This window comes from Schistocerca americana, chromosome 2 (assembly GCF_021461395.2).
Source record: "Schistocerca americana isolate TAMUIC-IGC-003095 chromosome 2, iqSchAmer2.1, whole genome shotgun sequence".
NCBI lineage: Eukaryota > Metazoa > Arthropoda > Insecta > Orthoptera > Acrididae > Schistocerca > Schistocerca americana.
In genome coordinates, this window is record NC_060120.1 from 480,319,327 (window position 1) to 480,336,930 (window position 17,604).

Sequence of the window (17,604 nt, forward strand, 5' to 3'; positions counted from 1 at the left end):
TCCAAAATGATAAATTTTCACCCACACATTGCCATTGAAACTAAATGTGCTCTGCACGATGTCTCCAATTGAGCATGTGTTGGATAAGATGGGACGAGAAGTGACTTATGTGACTTGTTAACTAACAACTCTTACAGAACTAGGTGAACAGGTCAAGCAGATGTGGCATTATGTATCCTAGAACAGTATTTGCTATCTGTATGACCAACTGGATGCCAAGGTCAGTGCCTGCATTGCTGCCTGTGGATGCTACACCATGTGCTAGTGTGGATGTTTCAGTAATGTTTAATACTTGGTCTTTCAGAACTGCTTGTACTACTGATCTGTAAATTAATACTAACAAAGAGATAGAGGGGCTGGCCAGTACTTACCTCAGCCCAGTACGGCCGATAGATACACAAAACAGAACAGAAAATTTACGTATCCTAGCTTTCGGAACTTTGTTCCTTCGTCAGGGAGGAGAGAGGGGAAAAAAAGGGGAAGAAGGGAAAGTGGATTCAGTTACTCACAACCCAGGTTATAAAGCAACAGGGGAAAGGTAAACAGGGAGGGTAGTAAAGATGGGAGGCATGGGTGTCAGAGGGGAGCCAAAGATATTCTACTGTAAGTACTGTGCCAGCTTCAAACCCAAGAGGATGCATATAGAAGTAAAGAAGTATATAGTATAAACACAACTGTGTAGGATGAAAAGTTGTGTGAATGGCTAAAGAGGAAAGGGAAAGAGGAGAAGACTGAAGAGTAAATGGGAACGAGGTTGGTTAACGTAGGCTCAGTCCAGGGGGATGGTGGGATGAAAGGATGTGTTGGACTGCAAGTTCCCATCTCTGCAGTTCTGAGGGACTGGTGTTGGGTGGGAGAAGCCAAATGGCACGTACGGTATAGCTGGTTACTAGGTCCCTAGAATTATGCTGGAGGGCATGCTCTTCTACTAGGCGGACAGTTTGTCTGTGCCCATTCATGCGCTCAGCCAGTTTAGTTATCGTCATACCAATGTAAAAGGCTGTGCAGTGCAGGCGTGTCAGCTGATAAATGACATGTGTTGTTTCACATGTGGCCCTGCCTTGAATTGTGTATGTTATACCAGTAGCGGGGCTGGAGTAGGTGGTTGTGGGGGGATGCATGGGGCAGGTTTTGCAGTGGGGTTGGTTACAGGGGTAGGAACTGCTGGGTGGGGAAGGTGGTCTGGGAATATTGTAGAAACCCTACAAGGATGTTACGGAGGTTAGGGCAACTCTGGGTGGTGTGGGGAGAATATTTTCAAGGGATGATCTCATTTCAGGGCTTGCCTTGAGAAAGTCATATCCCTGACGGAGTAATTTGTTGATGTATTCGAGGTCAGGGTAATATTGGGTGACAAGGGGGATGCTTCTGTGTGGTCTGGAGGTAGGAACATTGTTGTTGGACGGGGAGGAATGTATTGCTCGGGAGATCTGTTTGTGGACAAGGTCTGCAGGATAGTTGCGGGAGAGGAAAGCACTGGTCAGGTTATTGTTGTAATTGTTGAGGGATTTGTCACTGGAGCAGGTACGTTTGCCACGAATACCTAGGCTGTAGGGAAGGGAGCGTTTGATGCAGAATGGATGGCAGCTATCAAAGTGAAGGTACTGTTGTTTGTTTGTGGGTTTGATGTGGACAGAGGTGTGGATGTGAGCTTCAACAAGATGAAGGTCAACATCCAGGAAGGTGGCTTGGATTTTGGAGAAGGACCAGGTGAAATTCAGATTCGAAAAGGAGTTGAGGTTATGGAGGAAATTAAGGAGTGTTTCTTCACCTTGAGTCCAGACCACAAAGATGTCATCTATAAACCTATACCAGGACAGGGGAAGCAGCTGTTGGGTATTCAGGAGAGCCTCTTCCACGGTGCCCATGAAGAGGTTGGCGTAGGACGTAGCCATCCTGGTTTCCGTGGCCGTTCCCCTTAATTTTTTGTAGGACTGGCCTTCAAAAGTGAAGTAATTATGGGTGAGGATGAAGTTGGCAAGTGCAATAAGGAAGATCTTCGGGTGGGCGTTGGGAGAGGTAGTATTCAAGGGCAGAGAGACCACGGGTATGTAGGATGTTTGTGTAAAGGGATGTAGCATCTATGGTGACAAGAAAGGTTTCAGATGGGAGGGGAGTGGGAATGGATTTGAGGCGTTCTAGGAAGTGATTTGTGTCTTTGATATAGGATGGGAGTATGCGGGTGATAGGTTGCAGGTGTTGGCCTACCAGAGCTGAGATACGTTCTGTTGGGGCTTTGAAGCCTGCCACAGTGGGATGGCCAGGATGGTTCACTTTGTGGATTTTGGGTAATAGGTAGAAGGTAGGGGTACGTGGCTCTGGTGGAGTGAGTAGGCATTTTATGTTGGTCTTCGTGTTATACAAATGACCATTTGTGCCAAAACAGTCTCATTTATTTGGTGTGTCTTACAATTTCTGCAGTGTTAGAAAGGCCTATTTTGTTTTATCTAGCAGTGACAAAATAGACGTAATCAAATCGAGAAACCACACCAGTCTTGGGTACTATTTGTATTAACAGCTTATGCAGTATTAGACAACGATGTTTCAATTTTTTGTGTAGCAAAGCGTTTGACGAACTTTGATGAGGTAATAGATTCTTTCGCAGAAAGGAAAGAAAGCCATGTAAAGCTGTAGCAAGATTGGAGAGAAAACAATGCTAGGAGCTAAGGATTGAAGAAATGTGTGCTGTATTACTTGTCTCTTGTCTTTACTGGTTTTATGTATCCTATATTTAATTTTACGTCGCCCAAAACAGAAAGTTATTAGCTAACAGGCAATAAAGAGTGCAAATTTTCTGAAGAGTTCTTGTCCTCCTGATTACAAATAATCCCATCCAGTATTAATTGCAAGAGTTGTTGTTTTGTTGTTGCTGTTGTTGTTGCTTTTTTTTTTAATAAAGAGAGGCAGCCTGCACAAGCCATGCAGCACATCCCTCTTGACCAATCCATCGATTCAGGAACTGGTTATCAAGATACCGACGAACATTTAGTTAAATGAGGTGGAGTACCATTGTGCACAAACTATGCATTCATTGGATGGTATGTAGATGTACATTGTCAAGTAAATGAAGCACCTCAACCTCATTTCTGAGAAACTGTAGCAACATTTGCCCAGTAAGATGTTATCGTAAGAAATAGTGACCAATAAGATAATCATTAATGATGTCATCCCACATGTTGATGCTGAACAGAACACAATTAGACAGACTAAAAATGAATGCCAGGACCATGTGTAAATCAGAGGGTAAGTAAAAATGTATGTCCGAGGGGCATTGCCATAATTGGGAGGGGGGGGGGGGGGGGGTCTTTGCAGCGAATTCCTTTCATAACTTTCTAACAAAACGTTTTCACACCCATGTTCATATGAGCACATCCTACATTTATGGAAACCAGATTCTAAACACCCTGTATATTGTACCCCTTTGTCTAATGTGCTAATGTTGTTTACTGTTTTATACACCTTTTAATCGCTGGACACCTAGTACTATATTGTGCACTTTCTCGGTTTTTCCTTTCGGTTACTCCACCTGATGTTGCAATTTTGAGCTGTCGTCACATGGATTGTCTTTACTAGAAAATGACGCTATATGTATCAATATAACAAAAACAGAATTTCAGAGAAGTTGGGGCACCTCTGACAGGTGGAGAAAGTTGTACTTTGCCATCAAAAATATAGGGGGAGCTATTTTTTCACTCCTAGTTACTTTCACACTGTAGCTGCAGAATGCTGATTCCATTGCCCCAAAGTCTTGAGCAGATTCATTCAGTCCCCTGCCTCAGATAGTTAGTTTCATGTTCCATAGATAATTTGTATGATTAATTATAATGTTGTGAGATGTCTTTTTTACATTCACGTTACACATTCATATGGAAATGTGGCGACATGCTGATCATGTACAGGGTGTTCTTTTTTTATATACAGATATAAGCAGTCAAGGAGAAACTTTTTCAGTTTTATTTCAAATTTAACTTTGCTGCCTGTCAGACATATTATATCATAGGTAGGTGATCAAATATTTTGGTGGTAAAATTGTGTGTCCTTTTTTGTGTTCAAGACAACAGAAGGCTCCCTGTATCAAGTTGCAAACTTGCATTTACTTTTTTGAATACCATAAGATATCCTTAAGGAATGAAGGTGCTTTTTTTTTGGTGATTCTCAAAAGCAAGAAGCTATTTCTGACTTACAGAATTATTTATTATAGTCCTTTATGTGCATGATGGTCTAAATTAGTCTGAGGCTGCACATTTCTGTAGGCAATGTGAGAAGGTGGAATTCAAGTGTAGAAGCAGCAAGTGTGACCTCAATATTGATTAAACCAACCTTCATGTTTGTGAATTATGGAATGTAGTAAATAGTTTAATACAGAATTTTTACGTGCATATGGAGTGCTGAACTTTTATTTCTTCACAGTAGTGACTTGATGTTTGCTGAATATTTTATTTCTGAACATGTCATTCTGATTTCATTTGTAGAATTACATGTCTTATAACTACAAATCCATAAATTAGAAATGCAGACATATTCCAAGAACAACTCACTTACACAGTTCAGACTAAGGTGATGCAATGGTCTTGGGAATGGCATCCAGGTAGAGAGAAAGTGAAGTGTCTGTGGTGCATAAATATCTTGAGGAACCCGTTTCAAAAACTGGCACTTGATACGAGGACACTAAATGCAGTTAATGTATTCTGCCATTGTTGCTTGGTGGAACAATTTCATATTTATCAATGAAAACACTGATTTGAATGTTCTACAGTATTTACATTTTTTAACGTGTTTTTGGCGTACAAAGTTGTCTCAGATAACAACTGTAGTGCGCATCATACCTGAAAATGCATCTTCGTATGAGTGCCCCCCCCCCCTTTCCCCACTCCCCTCCACACACACACACACACACACACACACACACACACACACACACAGAGAGAGAGAGAGAGAGAGAGAGAGAGAGAGAGAGAGAGTGGAGGAAATGGAATTTTTGGGATTCATGTGTAGCAGCAAAGAGAGTATGTTGTCAGCAACAAAGTGTTGCTGTACTCAACAATGGATAAAAGTGTACTGCCACCGAAGAACTCTGGAGGAGAGCAGATACGGCCATCCAGCAATCTTGAAGAAGACAAAATCTTATTTGTTGCCAGTGGTTAGTAGAGGTAATTGTGCAGAACTATTTGAAACTGGGTTACCTCCGGCAGTAATGCTTGCTATAATTACATTGTCAATGAGCTGTTCCACAGTTTTTGGAGAGGTGTTACATAATACAGATTTATTGAAACAATCTCACCAAATAAAATTCATCTTAAATTATGTAGTTGTGACTTAACACAAAACATTGAAACTAAATGTTGCATAAATCTATGCAGTATCCATGTTGAGAAATGAGTTAAATAAACAGAAAATGGTGCAAGCTATGAAACACAAGAAATAAGCATCCAGCACCACTCTTATATTTAGAGATAACAGGGAAGTGAAAGGTAATTCCAGAGGATGGTTAAAAGTGTAGTGCTATCAGGCAGCAATGATAAGCTTTCGAGGCAGTACACAATTAAAATAATTGAGACAGGAGACTGACAGCCCCAGAGGCTTAGTGCTACAGGGATTTATTTCATCTTTTGCAGACAATTGAAGAATGAAATGAGGAGATATCCAAGTCAAATAGGGGCAGAAAAGAGTTTGTTAAAGACAGTCTCCTAATGAGGCACAAGTTAGAATGTCACATATTATGGCATCTGAATCAAGTATTCTAACAAGGGAATTGCACATACTGGTCATCATTGATTTTATCCAGATTTATAGGATATGCAGGGCTTGACCAGAAATTAAATTAACAGAAGTGTGAGCTACAGGTGGCCAAGGATTTAGGTAAAATTAACGTTTTTGGCACGGGTCAGGTGAGGCATGAGCCATTTATGTTAGTGCAGTTTCCACTTTGTAATCAGAGGGTCATGGTGTTGAGTCTTTATGCAGAAACTTTTTTATTTTTCTTATTTTCAACTTTTACATTACTTTCACTGTAAATGAACCGAAATGATGCTCAGTATGTTGTGTTTATTAATATTTTTATAAAAGACATGAAAAAGAAAGAGAGAAATTTGGGATTGAAAATAACTTTCCATGAATAGATTATAGTTAATGCATAGAGGACGTTGTTTTCAGTTGTTTCATTTTGACCTTCGAGCAGTCCTCGGCAGCTGCATGTGAACAATAAATTCCCGATGCAGGGAAAATCAGCCCATTAGCTGTTGGGGACAACACCAGCTATGGCTATGAAGCTCAGTTGCTTGCTAGGTCTCGATCAAATAATGTGAATTTCTCGAGAATGTTATGAAAAATATGGACTTAGCTGAAAATATAAAAGTGAAAATATTAATGTGGCTGGAACATAGGTAGAAGAAGAAGAACAGAAGCCATATGATGATAGCATCCGCAGTGAAGTGTTGAAGTACCTATTGAAAATGATGCTGGATTATAGTTTACTGTTTTTGGTGAAAAACTACACTAACATAAACTGTTCATTCCTCAGTTGACCTGTGCCAAAAGAGCTGTTTGTTGTAAGCACTGTGCTGTCTTGAGCTCCTACTTCCATTGCTTCCATTCCTGGATTACCTGGATGAAATCAGTGATGAAGAGTAGGTGCAGTCCCCTTGTAAGACAAAATAAGTGCTGGTTGGAAATAAATAAACGTTATAAGCAGTTGATCGTACTTACAGCACAGTCGTTAGCGCAAGGAATTGGTAGCGAAATGGGAACTGTTTCGTAGGTTTAAATCTCACTTATTTCCGTTTTTTTTTTTTTTCGAACTATCAGTTTAATAAGTCACAGCTGCAAAGTACTAACGCGAATTCTTTACAGACGAATGGAAAAACTGGTAGAAGCGGACCTCGGGGAAGATCAGTTTGGATTCCGTAGAAATGTTGGAACACGTGAGGCAATACTAACCTTACGACTTATCTTAGAAGAAAGATTAAGAAAAGGCAAACCTACATTTCTAGCATTTGTAGACTTAGAGAAAGCTTTTGACAACGTTAACTGGAATACTCTCTTTCAAATTCTGAAGGGGTAAAATACAGGGAGCGAAAGGCTATTTACAATTTGTACAGAAACCAGATGGCAGTTATAAGAGTCGAGGGGCATGAAAGGGAAGCAGTGGTTGGGAAAGGAGTGAGACAAGGTTGTAGCCTCTCCCCGATGTTATTCAATCTGTATATTGAGCAAGCAGTAAAGGAAACAAAAGAAAAATTCGGAGTAGGTATTAAAATTCATGGAGAAGAAATAAAAACTTTGAGGTTCACCGATAACATTGTAATTCTGTCAGAGACAGCAAAGGACTTGGAAGAGCAGTTGAACGGAATGGACAGTGTCTTGAAAGGAGGATATAAGATGAACATCAACAAAAGCAAAACGAGGATACTGGAATGTAGTCAAATTAAATCGGGTGATGCTGAGGGGATTAGATTAGGAAATGAGACACTTAAAGTAGTAAAGGAGTTTTGCTATTTAGGGAGCAAAATAACTGATGATGGTCGAAGTAGAGAGGATATAAAATGTAGACTGGCAATGGCAAGGAAATCGTTTCTGAAGAAGAGAAATTTGTTAACATCGAGTATAGATTTAAGTGTCAGGAAGTCTTTTCTGAAAGTATTTGTATGGAGTGTAGCCATGTATGGAAGTGAAACATGGACGATAACCAGTTTGGACAAGAAGAGAATAGAAGCTTTCGAAATGTGGTGCTACAGAAGAATGCTGAAGATAAGGTGGGTAGATCACGTAACTAATGAGGAGGTATCGAATAGGATTGGGGAGAAGAGAAGTTTGTGGCACAACTTGACTAGAAGAAGGGATTGGTTGGTAGGACATGTTTTGAGGCATCAAGGGATCACAAATTTAGCATTGGAGGGCAGCGTGGAGGGTAAAAATCGTAGAGGGAGACCAAGAGATGAATACACTAAGCAGATTCAGAAGGATGTAGGTTGCAGTAGGTACTGGGAGATGAAGAAGCTTGCACAGGATAGAGTAGCATGGAGAGCTGCATCAAACCAGTCTCAGGACTGAAGACCACAACAACAGCAACAAGCAGTTGAAATGTAGAGAGCTAAAGTGAACAGAAAATCTACTGTACTATCATGTTTGATGCCTGTTAACCACACTTACTATGTCCCAGTTTAACCCTGTTGTTAAACTGAGAATAGCAGCAGTTCTTTTATCTGCATGTTGGTTTAGTGCAGCATCTAGTTTAGATATTCCAGAAAATATACTTTACCATTCTTATTGCTTTTAATGAAATGCTTTCAACTCACCAGAGTGAACTGTTTTGCTGTGTAGGACTCCGTATATAAACAACTGTCGTAATTTGGCTTTATTTATATGTAGACGAGAGGCCTGTCAGACTGTTAAAAGAATTCATGTCACACATTTGGTAAATGAAAATGAGAGGCAGAAACGACAGGCTAGACCGCAGGCGCAAGTTGAATAATTGTTCCAGAACTCCACTTCATTCAGTGTGATGATTGTCTTGTGTTGCATTACTTACCTAGACAAAATTTGTGGGAAAAGTTAATACATTTCTGTCTTCATGAATATTATTCTTACAAATTTTTTTCCTCAATAATCTAGTTTGGTGTAAAGATGTGTGGAACTTCATATGAGATCAATGAAATAAGAGGTTTTCTAAATTGGCTATTAACTTTTCAGAATGCTAGATAAAACTCATAATTTAGGTCAGAATGTTTCCAATAAAGCACTGAAAATTGTCGAACATGGTACTGTGAGATACATTAAAAACTCTGTTAATGATAACTCAATCATATTGTCTTAGATTGATAGGAAATTTGAACAGTATGAGAGACAAAGATCATTTACAGTTGTGGAAATCCAGAAAGCGACAGATGGAACATAATGTAGAAGAGATAAGACAGGGACATATTAGAGCATCTATTGTAGTAACTTGAATGCTTATGTCCCACTGATTGGCATGGCCATATCATGGTTCAGTGGACATGTTTATAGTGCTACTGATTTGTTATGTGGTGTTTGCTGCTAGCAAGCATTCACAGAAAAATCTGAAACAGGCTTTCAAAGGTAGCATTTCCAATGTAGGCCCTGTTTTGTGATAATTAAGACGTAATAAACATTTGGCTTAACCATAATTATCAGTCCAATACCACATTTAATACAGTCACTATCATGCAGTCAGAAAATATTAGACCCATAAAGAAGCATGATTGTATGAAGACATTGCTTGCTTAAAGCTACTCATTGAAAACAAAACACAGCACTTTGTTTTGTTATAATGTGACACTCTGGCTCATCAGGCTGAACTTAGTACTTGCTAATCAGCTTCACTACACTTTTTATTCTGGTCTCATCTTTTTTTTTGTTGACTGCTTCTTTTCATAACTGAAGACATGACCATAGGGCACCAGTTGTTGAAGTGAACTACTGGCAGTTAAGGGAAATGACTGTTCCCAGCCGCTAAAAGACACTAGTGTAAAAGCTGTAATCTGACCAAATATTCATTAAAAAGTGAGGAAAATACGAATTACTAGTGTCAGTATTGAATGCTGCATAACATCATACAATGATTGTCACGTAATTAGTGGTCTATTTAGGCTAAGAGGTTGTAACTTTTTTTGGTTAATTTGTAAATAAATTGTTGGTTTGTTTTTTATTTGGTCACTTTTGTTCTTTCAATTGAATTTTTAAATAAAATTTTGACTTTTCTATATTCTAGTACTACTGATTAACAAATGTTTTATTTTAAAATCTCTCTCTTAGTTTTTGACAGAATTTCTATTTAATCCACTTCATTTGACCCATAGTTCTTCCTTGCCCCCTCTTTGGAAGACCAAACCATTTAATGCCCTAAAACAATAATCATATTGTGAAACCCCAGCTTTTGTGGTGTAAAAATACTTTTTTATGATGTAAAAATACTTATTGTGTTGAACTGCATTAGAGCCACGCAGAAGATATAATCAGCCACAAGTTCTGCTTTGTGATTGTTATACTGTTGCCTTGCAAACACCACTTTTGAGAGCAAGTGAGTGATTTTCAAGCAAAGCCATCTACAGTTGGTGTGGGATGTGAAGTAGGATACTGACTGTACTTGCCAATTGTTTCTGGCCAACAGCAGTGGTTCCAACCAAGTGAAGTGGTGCACTGGTTAGCACACTGGACTCACATTTGGGAGGATGACTGTTCAAACCCTTTTCCAACCATCCAGATTTAGATTTTCCATGATTTCCCCTAAATCACTCCAGGCACATGCCAAGATGGTCCCTTTTGAAAGCGCATGAAAAATTTCCATTCCCATCCTTGACACAATCCGAGCTTGTGGTTTGTATCTAAAGACTTCGATGTCAATGGGACATTAAACTCAGTCTTCCTTCCTTCCTGCAGCGGCACCCTGTGATGATCAGCTTCATATATCTCACCTCACAATTATATCTTATCTCTTTAACACGGCTTTCCATTATGTGATTTCCTTAACAGGAATATATCTGTCCGTGATAAAATATTTTATTCATACATGCCAGTTTACCAACAATGGTAATTATGTGAAGCTGACTTATGTTAGGTGTAGGAGTAGTTCCCAGTTTTAGTATTTCCATACTTGACATGTTTTATCCATTGTCTTAAAATACTTGCAGACACATGCTGATATTCATGGATATTTTTCAGATGGTGGTGAATATCTGCCATGGAAGCTTCTTGACTGTCTTGAATGTTAATGTGAAAAGAATCACAGTAATTTGTGAACAGTTCCATCATATCACTAATTTCCATCAGCCAGGGAAAGATATGAAGGAGGAAGGTATAAGAATAATAAACCTTTAACAAAATGTAGCTCTTGTTTGCGCCTCTCCCTCTCTTTCCAAGAGAAATGCTGATTTTAAAACATATACAGAAAATTACCCTAAATCATGATCACTCCAACCCCATTCAATTCTGGATCTCCACCTGTCATTAGTTTTACACAAGATATATTGTTTCAGTTCATGTTGGGAAGTGTGTTTCTGTGGCCAAGGTCGGTAATGTATGCATTTGTGGTGGCATTCAACAGGAAGTTACCTGGCTTAGATCCTTATGTTGTTAGAAATTTTCATTGCTAGTATGTTACCAGTGAAGAATGGAGCGGCGGTTGTGTACAGTTCCCCATAACCTGACTGTGTGTCACTGATCTGGGTTGAATTCCAAATCTTTCTGCAGTTTCCCACATAATGAGGGCATTTGACAATGTTGATGGTCATTTGTCTGTAGTATGGGAACATTCATCTTGCTGATCTGCTTGGCTACTTGGTGCAATTGAAGAGGGCTATGTGCCACAACCCCTCCTTTTTCTCTCTTTCATTGTCATCAACAACAGAAGTGCAACATTAAGTTTTATATGTTCTTACTACAATCACCTGCAGTGGATCCAAATACTTAAGACACAACAATTACATGTCACAAAGGTAGGTATGTTGAAGGTAAGCCCTTCCATTTAGCCGTTAGGTGGCTGAACAACCTGTTAGCAGTTCCCAGCAAACAGTGCCATTGTACTTTACCTTCTAACATGTCATGAATGTATGGACTCATGGGCTATATTGAACAAACTCAGCTGCAATCTCACATAACCTGGGAATAAAATGTTATTTATGATTTTTGTTACAAACTTAGTAAAATACAAGCACTTTTGGAAATGTAAACATATATGTGGACAATTTTTGTCAGTTTACAATTTGTCTCCTCTTCCATTTTGTACTCTGTGCAGCTTTATATTTTCATTTTAATGATATTTTCTCTTTTTATTTTACAGACATGTGTTTGTGAAGATAATTACTTATTCCTGGGCTCTCGCTTGGGAAATTCATTGTTACTCAGATTTACAGAAAAGGAGCAGTCAACAGTCTTTACACTTGAAGAAAAGACATTTGCTCCCAAACAAGAAGCAGCTAAGCCAGATCAAGCTGCTAAAAAGAGAAGGCTTGATACCTTAGGTAATATCCTTTTTCAAGATGTTTTCTCCCTGTTTTCAAGTAGTAATTTTTCTGAATAGGCATCTTGGGTTATAACATAACATATGATTGAAGTCAGATGTGTTGGCAGATAACTATTATACTGTGAGTCTGCAGGTATGCATAGGGTCTAATGTGGTAAGGAAAGGGAAAACTTCCACAGCCTAAAACTGTATGACAGAAAATGCAGTTATTTTTTGACCAATTTTAGGTCAAACCATTTTGTCAATTTTAGTTTCATCCCTGAAATTTGGTCCTACAAGACTGAAAAATAACCATCTACAGCTTGTAGCGGGGCTTTGAATTTCGCCGCGCTACACTCGTTCCCTCAGATAAAAAATATCTCGTCGCAGCGGTATGAGCGCTCGACGGCAGAGAAACTACCAAAATTGTTAACTTTTTTTGTTTTTTTATTCCGTTTCAATTGTCTCTTGATAGCCGTAGCTTAAGGCAGGCGTGATCGGATGCTGACGTAAAAACTTAATGGCTAATCTTGATCTGATTGTAATGTGTAGATATTGTGGAAGTTATTAAGAAATTCGTTGGATGGAAGTAGCAAAGTGAATTAAATTGCATACAGTATCAAGATGATTTTAATTGGTATAACTTAGTGATCCCTGGACTATTACAAGATTTCGGAGCAGATTTTTTCACGCTGAAATGAAGGAGATTTTTGAAGACGTGGACGCCGTCCTAGAGAAGATAAGTTAATCTGGTAAAGGATGATCTCTCGTCTACGCCACTTCCTTCTGTCCGTTACATTCTGTTATTCTCTGTTTCTTTTCAATAACTTTTGTAGTGAAAATTGGTTTAACTTTTGCTCAAAAACGCCACAAGGACCACCCCAACAATAGCTTTTTCGAATAACGAAGTCCGATAGCTTTTCCGTAATACAAAGTCCGATCTGCATTTCTTTCATTCTTTCCCTTTTTCACGGTCTCTCTTCTCCCATTTTTTTTTATTAACCACTACAACTGGCGACCGTGACAGGACCCGAACCTGCAATCTTTAACCACTACAAGCTGCCTTTACTACTTGGTGGACTCAAAATTATTCCATCCACAAACTTAACTAAATATGAGAATAAGTGGAAGACCAGGGGAAGGGAGTTCATAGGAGAAAGGGTGAATAAGTGTTGTTCTTCAAATTCTTCAGTTTTCACATTGCCATAACATGTTAACATGTTTCATGCTCTTGACATGACATGTGATGCTTTTTTTTTTTTTTTTTACCAAATCAGATCTATTTCTTGCATATTTTTTCATCTAGTCACTCCTGAAAATTTCTGTTATACGGGGTATTTAAAAGTATTGTTTTGCCTTTTGCAAGGTAAGACATAAATAAAATCATTTTTGTGTTCCACAGAGTACTGGTATGTCTTACTTGCTTTTTGTGCAGAGTCACTCTCCTCTACCTTATGTTACATTTCTGGCATGAAGTGGGAGACCCATGATTCACTTATATTGTAAGAAATCACTATAATTCTCCTTAAGTTGGTTCAAATCTTGATGATACATTAATTTTTTCATTTGCTGATGGTCAGCGTTTGACAAATGTTAGGGTGCATTGTGCACACAACTGTCTTGTAATTAACTTTTTACATAAATTTACAGTACTTTAAGATAATTTCCAGAACATCAGGAAGGTGTTTCCTATTTAATAAATATATGGTACTCTTTCTTCTGATATATGTGTCACCAGTTTCATAAACTTTGAATCAAGAATTTCCTAGACCGTTCTGCACTTCTTCATCTGTGAGTGCAGTTTTGAGATGTCTTTTAGAGGGATCATTTTCTGTTGCAGGGCAGCACATAGTTCCTAGCTTTAGGAAATGAAGGAGCAGTCTTCTTGTAAATGCTCATCACCTTTAGATGAATTTTTGTTATTGGTAGACCATTCAGAACCAAGAATTTTATGATTGTGTGCAGTTTTAGCTTCTCTCTTTGGAACTGTACATAATACAACTACCTTTAAAAGTTATAGAAACAAAATCTAATTTTTACCAACAAAAGAGAAACAAAATTAATTAATACCATTGTCATTTCTTCATGCCAATCTGATAACTTAGCAGCTTTCTCTTATATTTACAAATTGCTCAAATTTGGTATCTTGTGCATAAGAGCACAGCATAGATTATTACAAACATTTTTTACTGAACAGTTCCATACAAACCCAGCAGGAAAACCTAACTGTTTTTCCCCAAGTTTAAAGATTTATTAGTCCTTGAAAGTCAGTAGTACAGTAGTAACATTTACAAATTTCAAAAAACAGAGACTTCCTAATTTAAAGTAGTATGTAATACTTTGATCCTGAATACAATATTAACTTTCATAAAGTGATTTCTTTATAACACTGTTTTCGTAGAAGGAAAAATTGATCAAATGGACATTCATGGAATTTTCCACTAATCAGATGTTTCTTTTGCATGGAAGTGTTTAATAAAGAAGCATACTGTGTGACATAAAAGTTTACTGAGTATCATACCATGTAATTTGGTTTCTCCAGTATACTTTTTTACATTATGATGTGGTACAAAACTTACGTGTCAGCTGACTCTGGCCGTGGATGCCCACATAATTAATATGAGCATACTGTTTGTTTGTGTATAATAATCATATTTGGGAATGTTGTAGGAAACAGTTTCATGAATTGCCTAATTTACCCGATGGGACTTTGCATTCACCACTTTGGTTGCTTCTTTTTCAGTCAGCTTCTTGCCTCTTTGTTAGTACACTGCACATTGTGTTTGTTTCCTCTGTGTTTCTGTCTTGATTTTTTCAAAAATTGGTTTCCAGTTGATAGTCTGAAGTGTTCTGGAGTACCAGATAGAGATATCTTCTCAGCAAAATTTCTACAGATGAAACTTCTGGCAGATTAAAACTGTGTGCGGGACTAAGACTCAAGCTCGGGACCTTTGCCTTTTGTGGGAAAGTGCTGTACCAACTGAGCTACCAAAACACAACTCATGACCTGTCCTCACAACTTTACTTCTACCAGTACCTCATCTCCTACCTTCCAAACTTCACAGAAGCTCTCTTGCAGACCTTGCAAGACTAGCACTTCTGGTAGAATGGATATAGTAGAGACATAGCTTAGCTACAGTCTGGGGGATGTTTCCAGAATGAAATTTTCTCTCTGAGGTGGAGTGTGCACTAATATGAAACTTCCTGGCAGTACAAAACAGTGTGCGGGACCGTGACTCGAACTTTGGACCTTCGCCTTTTGCAGCAAGTGCTCTAGCAACTGAGCTACTCAAGCACGACTCATGACATGTCCTCACAGCTTTACTTTTGCCAGTATCTCGTTTCCTACCTTTCAAACTCTCCTGCCGCCCTTGCAAGACTTGCATGTCTACAGGTGGTTTACATGAACTGGGAAATTGTTAGGTGTTTTCCTTTGAATTTGTCCTACAGTGTCCAAGGGTTTACTGTCAAACTCTGAATTATGTGGAATGCCTACTTCCTCCATCACTTCACAGTTTGATGATTCTCAGACACTCAGTCCGCTGGTCAGACAAGTCAACACTCAACTAATTTTGCTTATAATCCACCAAACTGATTGGTTTTGACTTCTCCCTGTTTTTCTGTCAGTAGAGGTGCCCATTTTTGCAGTTTGCCTTGTGCTTACATTTTGCTATTCCTCCCAACACAGTGCTAAGATATTTCTTTTACAATGACAGATTTGCTCATGTCTCTGAAGTTCTGTATCTTTTATCCCACTGTAGATTTTCTTGTATATTCCTCAAAAGCAATGTCTTCATGATAGTCACTGTGTCAGACCTCTCATCTGCATAAACAGAGAAATCCCAGATACAACCTCATCTGAATTTATATTTACTGCCCAGATAATCATGAAGAATATGGGTGTGGCATACAGTCAGTGGACCATCAGCCTTTCTCAGAGTCAAAATGTGGAGTTCTCACCCTTACCCTTGTCCGTGGTCTTTCACACTCTTCAGTCATAATATACAGTGGAATAATGCTGCTTGTTGCTGAATTGTGTGGACATCCACAGTCTTCTTCTAATTATGCAACAAATAATCATGTTACAAAATAACATCACTTTGGAATTACATACTGAAAGCCCTTTCAGTAAAATATCAGATATTTAATTCGAAAGTCTCTTTATGTACATTCTCTATAGTTTCTTTCAGAACATAGTTTGTATTTTCCTCAGAATCATTTACAACAGTATCTTCCAAAAATTAAGTGTCACTGTTTCCAAAGTCATCAAGTAACTTGTGAACAATTTCGTCAGTGGTCAGACTATGCTATTTCATGTTGGTGCAACTAATGGATGCATGGCACAAACATGTCATTGTTGTCTTAGCAGGAAATGTAGCATTAATTTGCATGAGTGTGTGTGACTTTTATGTTTGCATGATTAATAATATTTACTGTCCTTATTTATAAGTGATAACTTCTGTCAGCTGGCTACTCAAAGGCTGTATCCATGAGTAACTGTGGGATCTGGGCCATTAATTAATTATGGAAAGTTATGTAAGTCGTGATAGACTAAATTGTTTTCTGCAATAATGAGTTGGAAATCAAGACTGTTATAACTTTCTGGTGGATTAAAACTGTGTGCTGAATGGGACTCGAACCTGAGACCTTTGCCTTTTGCAGGCAGATGCTCTACTGACTGAGCTATCCATGCACAACTTGCAACCCGCTCTCGTTGAATTTTTGTCAGTACCTCAAACCCTCTGCAGAGTGAAAGTACATTCCAGAAAGAATATTATAAGTTCAGGAATTCATGTCATTTTTATAGTCACGATCTAGCTACCAAAGTGTAAAATGTTAGACTTCAATTAGAGACTCTTGAAGAGATGTCAAACTTTGCTCCTTCGCTGTAGTTGAATAGATAAAGATGGATAATACAAGAAATGCTGCATGAGGCAAAACAGTTTTCTATTAAAAGGAAGAGCTGCTGACAGGCAAAAACATAAGCACAAGACCAGAAAAGACTCATGAAAATGTATGTTCGGAACAAATCTCTCTAGATATGAAACATAAACAATGGGGAAGACCAAAATTAAATGTTTTATTACTTTGTAATCTGATGAAAATCAGATGACTTGATCAACTGGGAAGTTAAGATGGTCTGCAACAAATCAACAAGAAAAGGAATGTAATGAATTGAAGATATATGAGGGTAACCCAGGAAGTAACAGCCTGTTGTGCATTTGCATTGTGCTGTTGGTTTCAGCTAAAGGGATTGTATGGTGACACAGGTATGAACAATAGAAATCTGAGGAATGGTGTGAATGTTCAACAGTGGATGACATGAAGAATCAAGTGAAAAATTAAATCATGCAAGACACTTATTCAAGGATCTCAAAGAATTCCTGGTGGGAGACGTTTTGAGAGAAATCTCAAGGTGAAGAATGAAGTGTACAACTTGCTTAATTAAATTTTCACAGCCGACAATGACAGGAAGTGTGAAGCTCATGGATGGGTATGACAAAAGTGGAAATAATGAATGAATATTAAGAGAAATAAAATAAACTTCAAATTTTGTAAGTGATATATTTTTTGTTAATAAAATATGTTTCTTGAATTTATTAAAGCCAGTCAGTCATTTCTTTGAAGCATACCCTTGTGAAGTGGTT

At 38.3% G+C, this 17,604-nt stretch overlaps 1 protein-coding gene across 3 annotated transcripts in view; it reads left to right on the forward strand.

The window, feature by feature from the left end:
* The window catches only part of LOC124596370 (cleavage and polyadenylation specificity factor subunit 1), a 299,255-nt gene that overhangs the window by 62,245 nt on the left and 219,406 nt on the right, over window positions 1-17,604 (forward strand). For all 3 annotated transcript variants that reach the window (XM_047135481.1, XM_047135482.1, XM_047135483.1), the window contains one exon: window positions 11,795-11,975. In XM_047135481.1, coding sequence (XP_046991437.1) covers window positions 11,795-11,975 — 181 coding nt within the window. The remainder of the gene's footprint in view (window positions 1-11,794; window positions 11,976-17,604) is intronic.